This window comes from Felis catus, chromosome F1, assembly GCF_018350175.1.
Source record: "Felis catus isolate Fca126 chromosome F1, F.catus_Fca126_mat1.0, whole genome shotgun sequence".
In the NCBI taxonomy this organism is placed as follows: Eukaryota; Metazoa; Chordata; class Mammalia; order Carnivora; family Felidae; genus Felis; species Felis catus.
Genome location: NC_058384.1, coordinates 20,763,353 through 20,784,275, shown reverse-complemented (window position 1 = coordinate 20,784,275; position 20,923 = coordinate 20,763,353). Strand labels below are relative to the sequence as shown.

The following is a 20,923-nucleotide window of genomic DNA, read 5'->3' as shown; positions in this document are numbered from 1 at the left end:
TTTCTAAGGTTATAATTATAGGTGCAAATAATCAGTTTCCCAATATTTACGCCATTCCATTTTCCTATTACATTATCCAGAAGAATGGTCTTCAAAGCGACATACACAAACCTTGGGCGTAGGCAAAGACTTTGCCCGTGGCATACAGGCCGGGCAGCTTTATCAGTCTCTAAATCCTCAGCTTATGTCGTTCTTTTCCCTAAAGCTGATGATCTTGTGTTTCCTGTTCCCATACTTGGAAAGGTACTTTTTGGTATTGATAATCAGGATTGTAGTTAAATGTTCCAATCGTATATATATTCTAGCTGTCTAACCCATCTCATTTATAGTGCAAGAAACTGAGTCCCAGCGAGGCTGACATCTAACAGGTCATACAATTTCACATCACCTTCCTTTTATTTGGTGGAAGAATGTATGCATAATTTTTTCCAGCTTTATTGAGCTATAATTAACAAAATTATAAAAAATATATATATTTTTATATATATTTAAGGTGTACAACATGATGTTTTGACATATGTTTGCATTACAAAATAGTTCCCACAGTCAAGTTAATTAACATGTCAGAAAAACTAAAGGATTCTAGTTTTAAATCTGTAATTGGAATCAAGAAAATAAAATGATTAGCATTCAGTAATCCCTTTTTCTTTGCTGTCTAACTTACCTAACTTTTTAGGATTATGGCATTTATTTCCTTATCATTGTCTTCATTCTATCTTATATTTCGATATGAGATTTCCATATTTTAATGTAGGTTATTATGCTAATCGTAGTAATTGCTTAAGGAAATAATTGTGAAACTGATGGCCAATTTTCCCTTCCTAAGTTTTACAATTGACCTTGTCTGGTTTTTAAAAAAATTTTTTTAATGTTTTTATCTATTTTTGAGACAGAGAGAGACAGAGCATGAGCAGGGGAGGGGCAGAGGGAGAGGGAGACAGAGAATCTGAAGCAGGCTCTGAACTGTCAGCGCAGAGCCTGATGTGGGGCTTGAACTCACAAACCATGAAATCATGACCTGAGCCCAAGTCAGACGCATAACTGACTGAGCCACCCAGGAGCCCCAAGTACAGAGGTACTTTGAACATGTCAAATCAAAGTTGGATTTCAAATGGGTTACAGTTTTAGTAGTGAAATTGACAGTCTTGTTTAACTTGGCTATCCTTTTCTGGTGGCTTTTGTTGTTGTTGTTCTAAAGCAGTCTTATTTCCAAAAATGAGTTTTTTCGTTCTTGTTGTCATTGCAACTTAACACGTAACAGTGAACAACTCAGAATAGTCCATTTATTATCTTTTTTTTTTTTAAGGCTCCTATGGCCTCTTTAAAAATCATCAAACAGAGGTGCCTGGGTGACTTAATTTCGGTTCAGGTCATTATCTCATGGTTGTGAGGTGGAACCCTGCATGGCGGTCTGTGCTGAACGTGGAACCTGCTTAAGATCCTGTTTCCCTCTCTCGATCTCTCAAAAAAAAAAAAAAATCATCAGTTTTGGAGAAACAGCATATAAATCCGTTTTACTATAATCCCTTTCTCCATTCTCATCCTTAATATATTTGCAAATTACAGGAGGACATTCCTCTTGTCCCACACTTTGAAAACACGATAACAGGCCACAATCTTTTCAATGGCAAGCAACAATGATAGTCATCTTCTTTTAAAAAAAAATTTTTTTTGAGAGAGAGAATGCAAGTCAGCGAGGGGCAGAGAGAGAATCCCACGAGGGGCAGAGAGAGAGAGAGAGAGAGAGAGAGAACCAGGGCTCCCTCAAAGTGGGGCTCAAGCTCACGAACCACGAGATCATGACCTGAGTCTGATGCTTAACCAACTGAGCCACCCAGGTGTCCCACAATGATAGTTATCTTGAAGGCATTTGTTCAAGGACACTATCTCTTTACATTTCTGTGCAGCAAACATCTCATATATCTCATTAAGTGCTTCTGCATGTTTTAAAGAAACTGAAAAGTCACCGGACACTTTTACAACAAAAGCCTCAACAACACATGAAAACAAATCACTTTTTTTGTGTGTGTTGGGTACAAAGTATGCAATGAGGACATTTAGCAGGTGAACTTCTCTTCATTTTCTTTGGTAAGAAGTTTATAAACTGGGGTGCCTGGGTGATTCAGTCATTAAGTACCTGACTTCAGCTCTGGTCATGATCTCACAGTTTGTGAATTTGAGTCTCACATCTGGTGAGCACAAGCCCAGCTTCAGGTGAGTGTGAGCCCCACTTCGGGTAAACAATGAGCCCTGGGAGAGCCCCGCTTCTGTCTCTCTCTGCCCCTGATTCGCTTATGTCCTCTCTCTCTCTCGGGGAGAAAAAAAAAAAAAAAAAAAAAAAATATATATATATATATATATATATATATATATATATATATATATATATATACGAAATGGTATTTGCCAACATTTGCATTTACACTGTCTGCTGAAGATGCAGATACGTGACCAAAGTGTAGTTTGCATTTAGACAAGATATAAACAATCTTTGATTTTATGTATTACACTGCTTCATTAAAATCCTCATCCAAATCGGGATGATCTTTTGAAACTCCTTTCTACAAACCAAAATGCCTAGCGGTGCCTGGCTGGCTTAGTCGGAAGAGCATGGGACTCTTGATCTCAGGGTCATTGGTTCAAGTCCCACATGGGGGGTAGAGATGACTTAAGCAAATAAGTATTTTAAAAACTCAAGATGCCTAAGAGCTAGAGAGAACATTTTTGTTGTTGCTCTGATTTGAGGCATCACTTGATAACCCTGGAGAAAGCATGACTGTTGGTAGGACCTGTCAGAATCAGCTGTACACTGAAAGGTTCCAACATATCTGTCATCAAAATTTCCCCTTGGTTTGCCAATAAGACATTTTAGTTGTAACCTCTGAATGGGAAATATGTATTTATTCAGTTTCATGAAACAATCAAAGAAAGATAGAGTAAGGCATGCTAATCCAAGTTGGTTTGGGGTACCAAGGCTAATTAAACATCAACTATTTTACACTGAATAATGGTGTCTTTTGAGGAGATGAAAAACTGTTATTGATTTAGAAATACTTGCCTTTCTTATCCTGGGTCTGTGAGATTCTCCGAGCCATTACTTTCTCTTGCTCTTCTCCAGGTTCAATCCCAAATTCTTTTCTGCAAATTGTGCAGTAGCCCTGATTTGGTTCTTCACCTCCTTAATCCTATTGTAATGGGTTTTCCTATCTGCTTCTCCTTAAAATAGTACAGGTGGTGAGCTTTCTTTTTCAGCGATGTGTAGGTCTTGCTGGTGTAGGTACTATAACTGTTCTTTTTCACTATCTGAATTCTTAGAAAATATAGTCACAGTATTCACAATGTTAAAAATCAAACTAGCGCTATATTGATACAAAGCACAATAGTTAATCCATAGCAAAACCAAAACCAGATTGTTACAAGGCATTTAAATTTTCCATTTAAATTGAATCACTAGGAATAAGGCAACAATGGATGATCTGTTACTGTGAATAGCTAATCAAGGTTGCCAACACCAGCTTCGGGGGGGAAAAAACAGCAACCAGCGCTCCAGAAAGTGGATAACTTGTGTCCGAGCCATTAGACACTAAAAACACTGTTGCTTTCAGCCTCTACGTTTGTGGGCTGCCTCATGGCTTTTGCACCTCTCCCCAAACCTACTGCAAGAGTGGGGAACAACCGGACTTTTCATGTGTCCATGAGGGGTTTCTCATAAAGTGGGACTTTCAGTGCTAGAATCAGGACATTCCCCAGCAAACCGGGAAGGTTGATCTCTGTAGCACCGGCAGCAATCTCTAAAATATCAGAGACATAAGCAGAGACTGGCAATGATAAATTTTTAGAAATATGTCCCTTGGAGACTGATATCTCAATCCCCGACCAAAAGCTAATTAATAAACTGTCAATATACATATGTGTGTTTATATATACAGTATATATACAGTCTTTAGTAGCCACGAAAATCATGATGAGGGATGGAAGCAAAAAAATGTTCACCTTTAGCCCAGAAGGCTAAACTATAGCCTGAGCAGTTTCGATAAGGATCAAATACATGCTGGTTGCTACATTCTTAAAGGGTCTCATGACTGCCTGTATGTGTCACCCGTAGTTAATATCGAGCTGAATGATAAGCACCAGAGAAATCTTGCAAAAGTAGTTTATATATATATATATATATATATAGAGAGAGAGAGAGAGAGAGAGAGAGAGAGAGAGAGAGAGTCCACCAGCAGAGGAGAGGGGCAGAGGGACAGAGAATCCTAAGCAGGCTCCACACTCAGCACAGAGCCCTAATGCGTGGCTCAATGGGGGGGGTTGGAAGCGGGGCTCAACACAGGGCTCGACGAGGCCTCGATCTCTTGCCCCTGGGATCACAAGCTGAGACAAAATTGAGTCTGTTGCTCAACTTACTGAGCCACCCAGGCACCCACTCCCCCCCCCAGTGGATACAGTTATTTATTTGTTTGTTTGTTTATTTAAAGGAATCTCTGCCCTCCGTGTGGGACTAGAACTCATTACCCCAAGACCAAGAGTTACATGCTCTACTGAGCCAGCCAGGCACCCTGCAAAAGTAGTTTTATGAGTAGAAATTTGAAGGAACATTTATGACCACATCATAAATGCACATCTCCCCCGTGAGCACTAAGCATATAACCCACCAGCTTCATAGAGCAAAAGTGCAGCCCTTTCTACCCATGGGTCCTGGCCCTTTGCTACTTAAATAGAGGTACTAAGTTGCACCACACATCTCAAGAATTCTTTCTTGACCATTGCATTTAACAACCTGAAGACATTTTTGGTGACCCCACAGGGGGATTACAGAGTGAATCCAAGAGCCTTGGTGTGACTTGGTAAGTCTCTTTTATTTCCTTAGCCTCTATTTCTTACTTGTTCTTTTCTGGAGATGTCCTGAATAGTATGATCCTTCAGACGTATCTTGCCTGAGTGCTCAGGAGAGAACCTCTTGCCCGTGGGTACACTATGGGAGGGATTGATTCCTGCCACATGGTTACACCACTGTTCCCTTGGCCCAAGCAGCATTGGGCTCAGAAATCAGACTTTCCTTAATTTTACTGTTCTTTAAACGTGTACATTCTTGTCAGGTACAAGATGGCCACATATGTCTTTAGGACAGCCACTGATCTTAAGACTCCTATGTAAGGTTTCCTTCTAAATAACCCAGTGTGATCCTTCAATGAACATAGAATCCAAGATAGGTCTGACAACGTGCTTCCTGAAAGGGACTGAGGAGGTGGGGGGGACTCTTACCCCATCGGGGCACTCACCCAACGGGGGACTGCTCCTTTGGGACTGGATCATGGACAAAGCTCAGGAGAAAGTTGTCCGGATTGGATAGGAGCTCCATACTTCATTTTCCATGTCTCTCATTTGTCCTTACCCGTGTGGGCTATTTTTGGCATTCCTGGTCTTGCTCTCAGATTGAAAGCACTTCTGGTTTAGATATATGACACTTAATACGATATAAAAGAGCTGCCCCTTCTTAACAAAGGCCGGGACCTCTGCCCCATCCATTACTATGAGGTACAGAGGCTTACAAAGGGTTTTGTTATGGGTTGTCAAATACATCAACTCCCTCAAAGTGTAAAGAGACAGCCCCAATCTCTGCCACGATTCAGTCCGTTCACCAGCTCCTATGGTAATCTGGAATGCATGAGGGAAGCTGAGGGAGGTCACGTCCCTTCCCAGGTAATACAAAGGTGTCGGAGCAGTTGAGAAGAGGGACGCCTCCCCCTACTCTGAGCCCCAGGAAGCTTGGGCAATATTCCTGATGGGACACCATTCAGAAGCTGAAGGGGATTTTGGTAACGGACTCCCAGTTAGTTAATGTACTCTCCTCATTTTGTAGGCATTAACTATGGGATCAGTTTCATCAATCCCAGAGGATTCCCTCTTGGGCTATCTTCTGATATACTGGATTCAATTTGGATTTAGAGAAAAAGCACCAGGGGTGCCTGAGTGGCTCAGTCAGTTAAGTGTCCGACTTTGGCTCAGGTCATGATCTCATGGTTCATGAGTTCAAGCCTCGTGTTGAGCTCTGTGCTGACAGCTCGGAGCCTGGAGCCTGCAGCCTGCTTTGGATTCTGTGTCTCCCCCCCTCTCTCTCTCTGTTCCTCCCCTGCTCGCGCTGTCTCTGTCTCTCAAAAATAAATAAACGTTGAAAAAAATTTTGTAATTTAAAGAAAAAGCACTAAAGTTCACCTCCAACCCAAATAATCAATATTCTGCCTCCTAGTTAACAACTGTCAATAAAAGATAGAAACCCACCCCCCAGGGTGTACAGCTCTCTCTCTTCTTGAGCTCACCCATTCTCAGATCTTGAGGGTGTATTTTTTGCTTTAATAAACTTTCCCGCTTGTTACTCTTCTACTGTGCTGCCTGTCTTTCCTTGAATTTCTTCTCGTGACAAAAACAAGAACCTTCAGTGACTCCTTTGGGTCTGTCTGGGAAGAGGCTCCAGGGCCCGGGATCTTCCTGGTTCACTTAGCAACATCTTTTTGGCAGTCACAAAGGAACAAGGCAATCCATTGAGCAACCCTCTTCATCGGTGAGTCTCCAACTCCTGCTTTCTAAGAGTCGGACGTTCAACCAACTGAGCCACCCCCGGGCGCCCCTAGACTTTTTAAATTGACAATGTTGCATTAGTTCCAGGTGTATAACATACTGATTCAACAACTCTACATTATGCCGTGCTCACCACAAGTCACCATACAATGTTATTACAATAGCATTGACTTATTCCCTGTGCTGTACCTTTCATCCCTGTGACTCATCCATTCAATAACTGGAAGCCTGTACCTCCCACTCCCCTTCACCCATTGTGTCCATTCCCTCGCCCCCTTCCCCTCCGGCAACCATAAGTTTGTTCTCTGTATATAAGGGTCTGTTTCTGCTTGCTTGTTTGCTCAATTGATTTGTTTTTTAGATTCCACAGATAAGTGAAATCATACAGTATTTGTCTTTCTCTGTTATGTGTGTACACACACATACATGTTGCCACTTTTTTATCCATTCATCTATCAATGGACACTTAGGTTGCTCCCATATCTTGGCTATTGTAAATAATGCTAATGTGCATATGTCTCTTTGAATTAGTGTTTTCATCTTCTGTGGGTAAATACCCAGCAGTGGAATTACTGGATTGCATGGTATTTCTATTTTAAAAAAAAAAAAAAAATTTTTTTTTTGGAGAGGGAGAGAGCACAAGAGGAGGAGAGGGGCAGAGGGAAAGAGAGAATCCCAAGCAGTCTCCATGCTCAGCACAGAGCCTGGCATGGGGCTCAATCCCATGACCCTGGGATCACGACCTGAGCCAAAAACAAGAGTCAGACCATTAATTGACTGAGCCACCGGGCATCCCTCTATTTTTATTTTTATTTTTTTTTGAGGTAATTCCACACTGTTTTTCACAGTGCTGCACCCATTTACATTCCCATCAACAGGCGCAAGGGTTCCCTTTTCTCCACATCCTCGCCAACACTTGTCATTTCTTATCATTTTGATTCCGACAGGTGTGAGGTGATAACTCATTGGGTGGTTTTGATTTGCATTTCCCTGATGATGAGTGATGTTGAGCATTTTTTCATGTGTCTGCTGGCCATCTGTATGTCTTCTTTGGAAAAATATCTATTTATGTCCTTTGCCCATTTTAAATCAGATGATGGTGATGATGGTGATTCTTATTTTGGAGTTGAGTTGTAGAAGTTCCTTATACATTTTGGATATTAACCCCATATAAGATATATCATTTGCAAATATCCTCTGTCATTCAGTAGGTTATCTTTTAGTTTTGTGGATGATTTCTTTCACTGTGGAAAAGCTTTTTATTTTGGTGTAGTTGATGTAGTCCCAATAGTTTATGCTTACTTTTGTTTCCTTTGCCTGAGGAGACATATCCACAATTATGTTGCTAAGGATGACCATCTTGAAATTCTTTTTTATTTTTTTTAATGTTTTTATTCATTTTTGAGAGACAGAGAGAGACAGAGCACTAGCGAGGGAGGGGCAAAAAGAGGGGGAGACACAGAATCTGAAGCAGGCTCCAGGCTCTGAGCTGTCAGCACAGAGCCCAACGCAGGGCTCGAACCCACGAACCATGAGATCATGACCTGAGCCGAAGTTGGACACTTAACTGACTGAGACAACCAGGCGCCCCAACCATCTTGAATTTTTTTTTTTAATTTGTAAAATTATTATCATTATTACTTTTGAGAGAGAGGGACAGAGTGTGAGCAGGGGAGGGGCAAAGAGAGAGAGAGAGAGGGAGACACAGAATTCGCAGCAGATTCCGGACTTGAACTCACAAACTGCAAGATCATGACCTGACCTGAAGTCGGATGCCCAACTGACTGAGCCACCCAGGCGCCCCAATGTTGCTTTTAAAAAAGGAACACACACACCTCTCCCCCAGCCACGGACCTATGTGAGGTGACAGATGTGTTAACTTACTGTGCCAATCATTTCACAATATATACATATATCATCAAATCATCACTTTTAACAATCGGGAGGAGAGTTAAAGGACAACTTTCACTTTCTGATCTATGTCTTATGTTACTTTAATTCTTAAGACAGAGTAAGTTGTGTAATATTTTTTTAATAACAAAAACTCAAATAAATGCATGCGTATATATGCATAAAAGAAAAAAACTGAGAGGCAAACCACCAGAAATATTTATGGCTGAATGGTGAGATTATAGACAACATTATCATTCTTCTGGGTAATTTTCTGCATTTTTGAAATCTCCTAAAATGAGAATTTATTACTGTGATCGCTTTCCACTTAAATTTGCAAAAGAAATATATCTGAAAAATTATTTGTAGGAAAGGTAGAAAGTAGAGATTCCTAATGTTCTATATTATTTAATAAATATTTAATGAGCACTTCGCGCATGCTAGACATTGTACTCATTGCTGGCGTTACACTGGTGAATGAGACGGACCCTCGCCCTGCCCTCATAGAGCTTAGAATCTAGTGAGGGAGACAGATGCCCAACAAGGAATTACAGGAACGTGGGACATCGGTAGGGGATAATGAGTTGCTATGGAAGCACAGAGCTCTGTGAAGATGAGGCAATCTAACCTAGGCTAGGTGTTGGGAAGTCCTCCCAAGGACTAAGGCTAAAAGCTAAGTAGGAATTAGCCAGGCAACCTGAAAAGGGAAAGGCATTTTAAGCAGAGGGAAGGAACATTGACAAATAAGTTCAGCTTGCTTCTTTTGCAGAGAGCAGAGTCTCAAGAGACATAGTGAGGAAGTGAGAGAAGAAGCAAGGAAGCTGAGGAAGGTCTGGCCAATCCTCTTAAGGAAAACCTAGGAAAATGTCTTTGCTGTCCCTTCATCAACTCTTGAAGCTTTTCTAGATAGCTCGGTGGGAAATATACCAGTTCTTGAAGCCACTAGTCACTTGCTCACTAAAGGAAAGCATTTACAAAGAAAGGTACTTATAGTTACAATAAAAGACGGCGGGATTATCAGGTTTTTTTGTTTTTTTTTTTTTAAGTCTTCATTTATTGGTAAAGCTTTCTCTTCAACTGTGAGGAAGGTTATTACTGATCACTTCAAAACATTTAACATGCTGGGAAAGGTCCGAATGAGGTTGCACAGCTTATTTGCTCTACTGATAACCTTCTCCAAGTTACCGGACATGCGTGAGTAATTTGCATTAAGTAAACATGGTTATAGCAGAGCATTTACATTGATTGTATCGATTGTATCAGTAAGGATTATGAAAGTCAGCTCCAGCTAGCTGAAGCAAAAAATAGATCGCAAATAAATATAAATACTTGGTTTTCTCCTTGCATACCAGTCCCCCTTTTTCTCTACTCCAAATGAGGGGAAACATGGCTGCCGAAAGATTTTCTTCTCTACATCTCATGGTCTGAGTTCTTGAAGAGGGGCTGGCCCCTCTCAATATCAATGCCAAAATGTTTAGGGAGGGAAGGACTGTAATTTGTCAAACTTGGGTCATCTGGCCACCCCTAGACCAATCTCTTATGGCTGTTCTAAGAGCTTCACATGTATTAACTAACTCCTCATACAACCCTTGAGAGTAGACATTATTTTTTTTTTAATTTTTTTTAACGTTTATTTATTTTTGAGACAGGGAGAGACAGCATGAATGGGGAAGGGTCAGAGAGAGAGGGAGACACAGAATCTGAAACAGGCTCCAGGCTCTGAGCTGTCAGCACAGAGCCTGACGCGGGGCTTGAACTCACGGACCGTGATATCATGACTTGAGCCGAAGTTGGACGCTTAACCGACTGAGCCACCCAGGCGCCCCACAGATGTTATTATTAACCTCATATGAAATGCGGTGGAAATGATGCTGTGAGTCTTGGAGCCTCGGCCTCAAGAGATCTTGCCCCTTCTACTCTTGCTGTCTTAAAATCTTGAGACCATTGTGCTATGAGGAAGTTCAACATTATGGGTTGAATGTTTCCCACGGTCCTTATGTTGAAGTCTTAATTCCCAGTACCTCAGAATATGAACTTATTTGGAAACAGGGTTTTTAGGGAAGTAATCAGGTTAAAATTAGGTCATTAGGGTAGGTCCTAGCCCAATATGACTCACATCCTTAAAAAGGGGGGAAATGTAGATGTAGACACACACAGAAAGAACACCTCGCGAATTTGCAGGCAGAACTGGGATGATGAAACACCAAAGATTACCAGCAAACCGCCAGAAGCTAGGAGAGAGGCAGAGAACAGATTCTTCCTCACAGCCTTCAGAAAGATTCAACCCTGCTGACACTGTGACCTTGGAGTTCTAGCCTCAAGAACTGTGAGCAAATGAATTTCTGTTGTGTAAGTCACCTGGCTGTGGCGTGTTGAATACATCTCTTATTCTCCAATAGATTAGATTGTATTAGTTTGCCAGTGTTGCCATAACAAAGTACAGAAGACTGGATGAGTTAAACAACAGATGTTAATTTCCCTAAGGTATGGAAGGCTGGAAATATGAGATCAAGGTATCAGCAAGGTTGGGTCCTTGGTTTGTAGATGGCTGTCTTCTCCCTATGTCTTCACATGATCTTCCTCTGTGTGGTTTTTGTCCAAACTTTCTCTTCTTATAAGGACACCTTATAAGGTCGTGTCAGAATAGGGTTCATGCTAATAACCTCATTTTAACCTAATCACCTCTTTAAAGATCATACCTTTGAATACAGCCATGAGCTTCAACATATGAAGTTGGGGGAGGACATAGTTCAGCCCACAAGAGGCTGCACGGAGGAGAACAGAGACACTAACGGACGACAGCACCAACTGCCAGATATGTGAATGAGGCCATTGTGAACCTTCCAGCTCAGCTGCCCCTCCCTCTGTCACATGAGTGAGCCTAGGTGCCATCAGGAGCAGAACCGTCCAGCAAGCCATAGAATTGCAAGAAGTAGTAAATGACTATTGTTTTAAGTAGTAGGCTTGGGGGTGGTATATTATGCAATGGAAACAACCCCAGTACACGTGAATTCTAAACCAGGCTCAATTTCTCTACACTATAGTTACTGATAGGCTACATGTTAAGTGGATTGCTTAGTCAGTGATTTCATTATTACCACAGAAAAGGAGTAAATACTAATATATTAATTTACAACGAATGGATGTTATTATTGCTTCTCATAACATTTATATAGCACTTTGCTAATTGTTTGAAATAGTTTCTTAATAATTTATAAAGTTTTTTAATCAAAGAAACATTGAATCATAGACCCTTGGGGCTAAAAAAACCCAAGAGGTCATTTAATCCAACTCCTTACCTTCAAAGAGAATGACTTTATCCCATCTAGATAAGAATACTCCTCCTCTTCATCATCATCCAAAAAAACTCTTAAAGTGTGGATCTATAAATGGAACTGTATTTGGCACTCTATAGCCCTTTAAAAATTTAATACAAGAATGAGGCAGAGACAAACCACACATAAACAAATCCAAAGTACTGTGTGCACATACAGCTTAAAAACCATGGGTAAAGATATGACACACACATACACACACACGAATATTATTCAGCCATGAGAAAGAATAAAATCCTGCCATTTGCAACAACATAAATTGACCTGAGGGAATTATTATTATTATTTTTTTCTTGAGGGCATTGTTAAAGTGAAATAAGTCAGACAGAGAAAGACAAATACTGTATGTCACTTAAATGTGAAATCTAAAAAAGCCAAACTCACAGAAACAGAGATGAGAGGTGCACCTGGGTGGCTCAGTCGGTTAAGTGTCCTACACTTGGTTTCGGCTCAGATCATGATCTCACGGTTTGTGAGCTCAAGTCCCACATCAGGCTCTGTGCTGACAGTGCAGAGCCTGCTTGGAATTCTCTCTCTCTCTCTCTCTCTCTCTCTCTCTCTCTCTCTCCCCTCTCTCTGCCCCTTCCCTGCTTGCTCTCTGTCTCTCTCAAAATAAATAAATAAACTTAAAAAGAAAAAAAAGAAATAGTCTAGAATGGTGGTCAGCAGGGGCAGGGGTGGGGAAAATGGGGAGATGTTTGACCAAAGGTACATATCTAGTTTGGGGATAAGCTCTGGGGATCTAATACATAGCATGGTGATTATACCTAATAATACTGTTCTATATACTTCAAAGTTGCTGAAAGAGTAGATCTTAAATGTTCTCAACACAAAAAAGAAATGGTTATCGTGTGACTTGATGGAAGTGTTAACTAAATCTATGTTGGTAATCATTCTGCAATATACGTGTCTCAAATCAACACCTTGTACAACTTAAAGTATGTTGTATGTCAATCACATCTCAATAAAGCTGGGGAAAAAAGGAAAAAACGCTACATATAAAATGACATTTTTTTTCTTCCACTTTACCTACATAAACATTTTCCACCCAGGTAGATAAAACCAATAGAGATAAACATAACTATACAAGCATATACATGTATACAAGCGGTAAAAGAAAAATTGGGGGAAACGTGACAGCTCTCAAATATTTGAAGGGCGGTTATGTAGAAGAAGATTTATTCTGTTCAGCTACTGCGTAGAATTAGGACCGGGGTGAAACAGGTAGAAGTTCAAGGAGGCATGTGTCAGTTTAACTTTCGGATGGACTTTTCAACAATTAGAACTCCTCAAAATAAATGAGTTCCCTCACTGGAGTTATTGTAGAGGGAATTCCAGATTAGCCTAGGTGACTTCTAAGGTTCTTTCCCAAACCCTGTGATGCTGAGCCACATGTCAAAATTAAACACATTTATCAGCCTGGAAATGCACACTGGTAAACACAGGGATCAGTGGAGCATTGCAACTCCCGCTCCCCCCCCCCCCTTCTGATTACCTTAGAGGAAGGCAATTGAATGTTATAGGCAAAGAATTGTTACCAGCTGTGGTTGTTTTAGGTAGGGACCGCGAAGGGTCCAGGGAAACTGCTAAATCTCTGTGGATGAGTGTGAGATTTTCTTATGAAGGAGGCAGGATCTGAGTAGTCCTGAGTACTGTAAGAGGGGTCACTTGGGAGCCATATTGGGGAGAATATGATTATTGCAAAAGTCATAGCTAAGAAAGAATACACCACGAATTAGGTTAATTGGATAAAACATACATGCCTACGATAGGAGCGGTGGGGGTTTGAGGAACAAGAGATGATGCCCATTAAGCAATTATAATCCAGGGTGTCCTGGAAAAATAATTTTGAAACATTAGGTGAAAAACGTTAACATTGTACACAATGAAGGGGAGCGGGAAGCACAGTCGGCAAAGTGATGAGAAGAAGAAACGTTTTTGTTTTAGTGAGTTGCTTGGTGCTGAAGGTGAGGAAGCTAGGCAAGAAAGGCTAATAGCAGGAGAATCCAGCAGACATAACCTGAGTCGAAAGGAACACCGCGTTCATACAGATGTAGAGAAAGAAGTAGATGTGAAAGACAATGTGAGAATGTGGCAATGGCCTGGAAATGCAGACTGGTAAAGACCGGGATCAGTGAAGCGTTGCTCCCGAGTCCCTTGCTTCTGGAAATAGTGGCATTGCTCCTATTACAGGGAAGGTAAAGATGATAAGCATCTGTCTTCGGTGTGCCTTGGTGATATGTCTGTCTGATTTTCCGTGCCAGCCCCTGGCTATCGGCTGGTTGAGGCTGGCCCTGTGCTACTATGTACCAGCCCTGCTGCTTTTTTTCACCTGGTTATTGCCCCCACCTGGAGCTCCCAGCTGCCCTCAGTTCGGTTTGAGACGGTATTACAGTACTACTTGGGATTGTTTTTAATGTTTATTTATTTTTGAAAGAGACAGAGTGAGCGGGAGAGGCGTAGAGACAGAGGGAGAGCCAGACTCCAAAGCAGGCTCCAGGCTCTGAGCGGTCAGCACAGAGCCCGACGCAGGGCTCAAACCCACCAACAGTGAGATCATGACCCGAGCGGAAGTCATGGCTCAACCGACTGAGCTACCCAGGCAGTCCACAAATGTTTTAAATGTTTAAATGTAATTGTCAGTCAAGTCACTTGGCTTTTGTTATATTGAGATGAAATAATTTCCCACACCTGATGAACTTAGGGTTCTCCCTAGTCTTAGCACCATCCCACATTCTTAAAATTCCCATTTCACTTTGAAAATTAAAGAAAGGCAACTATCCACAAAATAAATGCACATATCCTAAGTCTCTACTTACAGGATACTTTAGATAGGATCTTAAGAATCAATGGTAGAGGAATCTTCATATGCAAAACAAAGGTATTACATAACAGTGCACATGTGCAAAACCACGTAGGAATGACTAATACAGTGATACGATTCTACATGCTTTTTGGGGAGGGGTTTGTGTGTGTTTTTGTGGCTGGTGGCAAGTGGGGGTGTGGGGGTCTCATCTGAACAAATACTGTAGAATTTGTTTCATAACCTAAGTTATACAACTTGAAAAAATTAGGTTTGGGAAAATCTTATGGACTTCTGAAAATATTCATTTTTTTTGTACAAATAGTAAACGCTTATATGACAATAAATGTCAAATACTGTTTTAAGTGTTTTATGTCAACCAATTTAATTCTAACCACATCCCTGTAAGATAGGTATTATTGTTATCATCACTTCACCGATGAGGAACTGATGCACAAAAGGTGAAGTATTTGCCCAAGATTAAATAATTAATAAGTATCAGAGTCCAGTTTTGAACTCAGTCTGGCTTCAGAGTCCCTGCCCTTAACCACTGTACTATACTGTACTCATCTATTATGGAACATGCATGAATTAGCAGAGAGGCCATACCATTATCAAATTAAAATTCTCTCAGAAAGCAAAATCCAAACAAACCAAATTCTACTCTATGATAACCTTTATCCTGTGTCAATGATTTTTCCCCCTGTAGTTGCAAACACTTTGGGAATTAAGAGAAAAAAAAAAGTATTTTAAACACAGGAAAACTTTGATACAAATGGAAAATTCACATTCTATCCAGTGCTAAAGCATAGTGCTTCTGTTCCCATTTAGGGGAGCGATTTCAGTTATTTCTGGTTACACCCTGGATGGCAATGGGATAATTCCATACCGCTTTTATAGTGGTATCAGTATCAGGGGATGGTTCATCTAAGGTCATCCTGGTTCTCCGAAAGATGCAATAAGGAAAGCTGCATCCACCTTTCCCTCCAAACCTCTCTTCCCAGTGGTTGTTCTGTTGCTTCTTTGCAATGCCTCCCATCCTGTCTGTTTTAATTTTAAGAAAAATTTCAGGGTGGTACCTGCTATAACTGATACTTTTTATCAAGGAAATAAGGAGGTGAAGGGAATGGTAAGAGGATAGTTATCAAGTTCTTTGAGAATTTAGAAAACTGGATCAATATTAAGACGCAAGAATGTGCAGGGGCAGAATGATTAGTGGATATTTACACATATGTATGTGTGTGCATGGATAAAAAACACTGCTGTCTTGCGTCACCCTCTTTAGACAATATAAGCTAATGATGAGTAAGTTCTGACTCAGAAACAGGGTCAAAGAGAAACATTTTTTCCTCCCTTTGTCATCGAAAGGAGACCTGACCACGTGCACGGTATATAAAGCATACCGGTGGGAAGATTAGCTTTACTGTCAAGCATTGTAAGGGTAACAGGAACACACATGTGGTTAGACGGTGAAGGAGCTCAAGAGGAATTCATGGTAATATGAGGAGTGGGGCCACAACCGCTTCTCCAGTGAGACTTCAAAGTGCAGACAACCGAGGCGAGTGCAACTCAACATCATGAAATAATTTCAAAACACTACAATAAAATAATAATGTACCTTTTTCAGTATCTTCACGTAAATTTTGTATAGTCTTAGACTCTAGGCCTGCTGCGGACAATGGTGTTGAAAGGGAATCTCCTGGGCGTTTTAGGGAGCCTCACCTGGATGGCAAGCAGCAAAAGCCTCGTGCGTTTCTGTCCCAACTGTGCCTGCGAAAGAGCCATGCACCTGGGGCGCTCACCGCAACTGATTGATTTGACAGGTGGAGGTGGGACAGGGATGGCTTTAGACCGTCCATCCTCCAAAGGAGGTAGCATGCTGAGCCGAACGTGGGAGGGATCGCTAAGGCGGATTCAGACCTGGGAGGCCCAGGTGGCGCGGAGGCCCACCAAAAGACCCGAAGGAGCTGTGGGCGTGCCAACGAGGTGGGCTCTGGGGGGACCCACCCCTTGAGGAGGCGGGGGCGGGGCGGGCGGGGCGGGGCCGCCGGGAAGCCCTCCCTCCGAGTAGCGGAGGTGACTGGTCGGGCTGGGGGCGGGAGACGCTCTGTCCCACGCTCGCCCAGTGCTCGGTGGTTTAAAGATGGCGGCGGCGGCGACGGCGGCGTTGGGGGCGCGGAGCCGCGGGAGGAGGAGGGAGGAGAATCTGTGAGTCGCCCAGAGGCAGCGCAGCGGCTGCTGTGAGGAGTCCGCGTGCGGAGCCGCCGGCGGCCCGACCGCTCGGGGCCGGGGCCTGGTCTGGGAAGGAGAGGCCGGAGCAGCGCCGGGAGCCTGAGGCCGGAGCCGAGGAGGAATGTGACCTGGGGTCGGCGGGGGCGCGGGAGTACGCGAGCGCAGGGATGGGGCAGCAGGTGGGCCGCGTCGGGGAGGCTCCGGGGCTTCAGCAGCCGCAGCCTCGCGGGATCCGGGGCAGCAGTGCAGCCAGGCCCTCCGGCCGCAGGCGGGACCTGGCGGGGCGCACCACAGAGGCCGGCTTCAATATCTTCACCCAGCATGGTGAGTGTCCGGGAGCCGGCGTGAGGGCGTGGGGGAGGCTGGGGGTGGGGTTGGGGCGGGGTGGGAGGCAGACAGGCAGCTCTAGGGGGTCGAGGGGTGGCGGGGTGCCTGAGACTGGGGGCGGAATCCGCTGCCATCTGGGCCAGTCACGGGAGGCGAGTCACACCCCTCCCCCCCTCCCGTCTCCAGCCTGGCTGGCAGCTCCTGGGGGCGGAGAAGGAAAGAGAAGTGGTCTTAGGGACCGTGGATGGACTGTGCTGTATCTTGGGACACTGTGTGGCTCGGTGAAGACGGTGGATAGTATCCCCAGGGGAGGGAAGGATGCTGGGAGGTGTGGGCTCGATCCAGTAGGTGTTAGTGTAAATCGGTCGTTAGCGAAGGGAACGGGTTGTGCCTCAAGGGATTTGGAAATAGGAACTGAATCTCAGGAGATAGTGGCGTATAAAGTGTATATGTACGTATAAGTCAGACTAAGAGCAGTGTCAGAATAGTGAGCTGGGACCTGAAATACTATTCCGTGGCAAAGATAAGGGTAGTGTCTCAGTACTTTTGACGTCCCCACCCTCCCCACCCCCGCCCCAAACTGCACATGAAGGGCTTTGCTAGACCGTCCTATGTTCTGCTTTTTTTTGAGGATACACTTCTGAGAAGCTGGTAGGGGTTAGAGGTTGGTGGTCATGGTTAGGACTTTGGATGTGAACAAGAGTTTTCTTCCTTGTTCTTATGCACATGTGTAAGTCTGCACATGTGTGTATGCGCTAGTCTGGAACCTATTGCTTTGGCCTCATTATCCAGGTATTTTTAGAATGGTTGTCTCCCAACTCTTTTGATCATACCCTCTTATCAGTAAAAGAGCATAGACTCCAGGAACTTATGTATCTGTTAATTATATATGTACTTGTTCTGCTGTACCGATATGTTATGTAACTTGTAAATGCACACAGAAATAGAATTTAAGAAAGGATGAGATGAAAAACAAGTATAATGAGAATTCTGATATTTTTCTACCCTGCAGCCCACTGGATCCATTTGCACTTCCTCTGAGCTACACCCACACCACTTTTGAGACCACTTTTCTAGAGGAAGGAAGAGTGGCGAAGGGGGAAAAACAATTGAGCTTCATGGGTTATCATGAGATATCACAAGACTTTAGGCTGAAGAGATAGAGGTCACATGGATAGATGTGACAAGGACTGCATAGTTGAGGTTGGATGAGAGGTTGGAATTTCACTAAGGAGGCATATAGAAAATAATAAAGGATAAAAGATACAGGGTGTCTAAATTGAACAATATAGGGAGGAGAAGGAAGGAAAGGAAGTGTGACTGTTAGAAATGGAGTTTTGGAGGAAATAATGATTGTATGCATAGCATTATGCAAAGAAAAGAGATGAACCTGGGGAGCTGTGGCTGCTAGCTAAGTTGTATCACAGAGCTCTGGGTTTGGACTTTGTGAGCATGCCGAGTTGTTTCTCAGTGGAGGAGATATAAATTATTTTGGGCCATTCAAGTGTTACATGTCTACTATTGAAGATGTGAGTCGGCTTCTCTTCCAGGTATATGAACATTTTTATGAAAGTGCTATATATGAGTTAGTTTTTATTGAAATCACCTTCTAAAACACAGGAGGAAAGAATGGATGAATAGTTTTCAAGGAAGATCATTCAAGTAGCCTCACTTTGTGGGAAGTGTTAGTAGGCATTAAACTTGGCCCAGTAGGGCAGCCGTGATTCTCTTCCTCTAGCATCTTACTGAGGACAGAAACTTTTCAGAGAAGGAGGAATGTCATGAAGAATAGAATGGGAAAAGATTTTGAAGGATGGATAGGACTTGGATCTATGGATCAAGACAAAGAGGACAGGCTGGGCAGGAGAAAAGACTTGAGCATAAACAATGGGAATTAACATAATTTGCTGATGGGATAGTGAGGAGACACCTGTTTGGAGTGAAGCAAGTCCTCCAGGAGTAAATCTTAGAGCAAAAATGGCAAGAATCAAATTCTGGCCCTGGCTCCACCTGGCTGTGTGATTTAGTCACTTATCATCTTTGGGGTTCTCTATCTGCAAGATGTTGGATTGGATGATTGCTAAGGTACCTTCTGACTCTAAGATTTTATGATTCTAATGGAAGCAGTGGGAAGAAAGCTTTGAATATATTTGATTGGGCCTGGGTAATGGAAAATGTGGCAGAGGAGTTGATATCAGTTTACCTGATTGGCTAATTCATAGAATATATCATCAAGCCCAAGTGTGAAATGCTGAACAGTTGGCCTTAAGTGGAGGCAATGGAAATGGGGGGGGGGGGGGCGGTGAGGGTGGGTAAGTTTGAGGGATATTTCATTCATTGAATAAACAAAAATTTTTTTGAGTACCTATTATGTAACTGGGCTCTGGGGATCTTGCTGTGAGCATAACAAGAGTCTCTGCCCTTGTAAAACTTAGAGGACTTCATGATTCAATATGGAGGATGAACAAGAGATCACTTTGGAATATTTATAGAGGGCATTAACTCTGGGGCCATTCTGCCTGGATTTGAAACCTGGCTCAGATGCTTATTATATGTGTGACCCCTGGGCAAGTTATTTAACGTTTTTGTGCCTTGGATTCTCCTTTTGTAAAATGAGGATAAGAGCACCTAATAATAATAGTATGTAGATTAAATTCGTTAATATATGTAGTGCATGATAAGAGCTAAATTTGTGTCAGCTGCTGCCATTACTATTATAAAAATAGGGGTGAGTCGAAGACTGTAAGGTTTTGAAATTGGCTGAGATGATGATTATTGACAAGTTTGGAAGTGAGAAGCTAATTGAAAGGATGGGAATAGGGTAAGTTTGTTGCCAAAGTCTAGTATGAAAAGAATGTCATTAGCAAATAATACAGGAAACAAAGGTGAAGTGAGTACTGTTTCTAGACAGATCAGTGTTTATAAACTTTTCTGTAGATCAGAGTTTCTCAGCCTTGGCACTGTCGACATTTTGGGGTGGATGGTTCTTTGTTGTAGGGGGCTGTCATGTGCTTTGTGAGACATTTGGCAGCACACTGGCCTCTACTCACTAGATGCCAGTAGCAACCCTGGCCTCCAGTTGGGACAACCAGAAAGGTTTACAGACATTACTAAATGGCCCCTGGGGCAGGGGGTAAAATTGCTCCTAGTTAAGAACTGCTTAGAAATACATGACACATTCTGAATTGAATGAATGAATGAATCAGATTCAAAAGCTCCTCAATCTATCATTTGACATTTACACAAAAAATTTGGATCCTGGAACGAGTATACAAATAGTTTCACGAGATATTAGCACATCATTTCATATACGGAGTTGAAGTCTGGCAGGCTATTGAGTTTACATGTAGGTTTAAAGGTAGATCAAATGTTGTTTTGTAGTTAATCAGTAAAAATGTACAGACGTTATAGAAATGGCTTAATCGGAGTCCATGATTTTTCTTCTGTAGGAAGAAATATTTTCTCGTTTAAAATGAGAATGGTATTTTTATTGTTTTTTCTTTTTTTATTGTTAATGTATTGGTAAGTTGTTATAACTTGTCAAAAGTGATTTTTATGAAAATAATTTAGAAGGAATAAAAATAATAGGGCTGTTTTTGGTGTGAAAGGGGTGAGTGATATATGACTTTCCTGAACTCTGCTATTGGACCTTTTTGGTGAGCTGATGTTTTGTGATTAGCGATATGGGGTTGGATACTTGTCCTTTTTTTTTTTTTTTTTGGTATATTCTCCATTTATTTATTTATTTATTTATTTA

At 42.2% G+C, this 20,923-nt stretch overlaps 1 protein-coding gene and 1 long non-coding RNA gene across 5 annotated transcripts in view; both read left to right on the top strand.

Annotated features, from left to right (window-relative positions):
* Nucleotides 1-4,637: 4,637 nt before the first annotated feature.
* LOC109495605 lies at nt 4,638-16,229 on the top strand. Its single transcript, XR_002151119.3, has 2 exons — nt 4,638-4,847; nt 15,976-16,229. It is a non-coding gene; the product is annotated as an uncharacterized LOC109495605 (long non-coding RNA).
* A 505-nt stretch (nt 16,230-16,734) lies between these two features.
* ABL2 (ABL proto-oncogene 2, non-receptor tyrosine kinase) overlaps nt 16,735-20,923 on the top strand; it is a 108,712-nt gene continuing 104,523 nt past the window's right edge. For 2 of the 4 annotated variants that reach the window (XM_045048873.1, XM_045048871.1), the window contains exon 1: nt 16,735-17,163. In XM_045048873.1, coding sequence (XP_044904808.1) covers nt 17,007-17,163 — 157 coding nt within the window. In that variant the 5' untranslated portion in view covers nt 16,735-17,006. The remainder of the gene's footprint in view (nt 17,164-20,923) is intronic. The other 2 variants (XM_045048877.1, XM_045048875.1) reach the window with 1 other exon arrangement.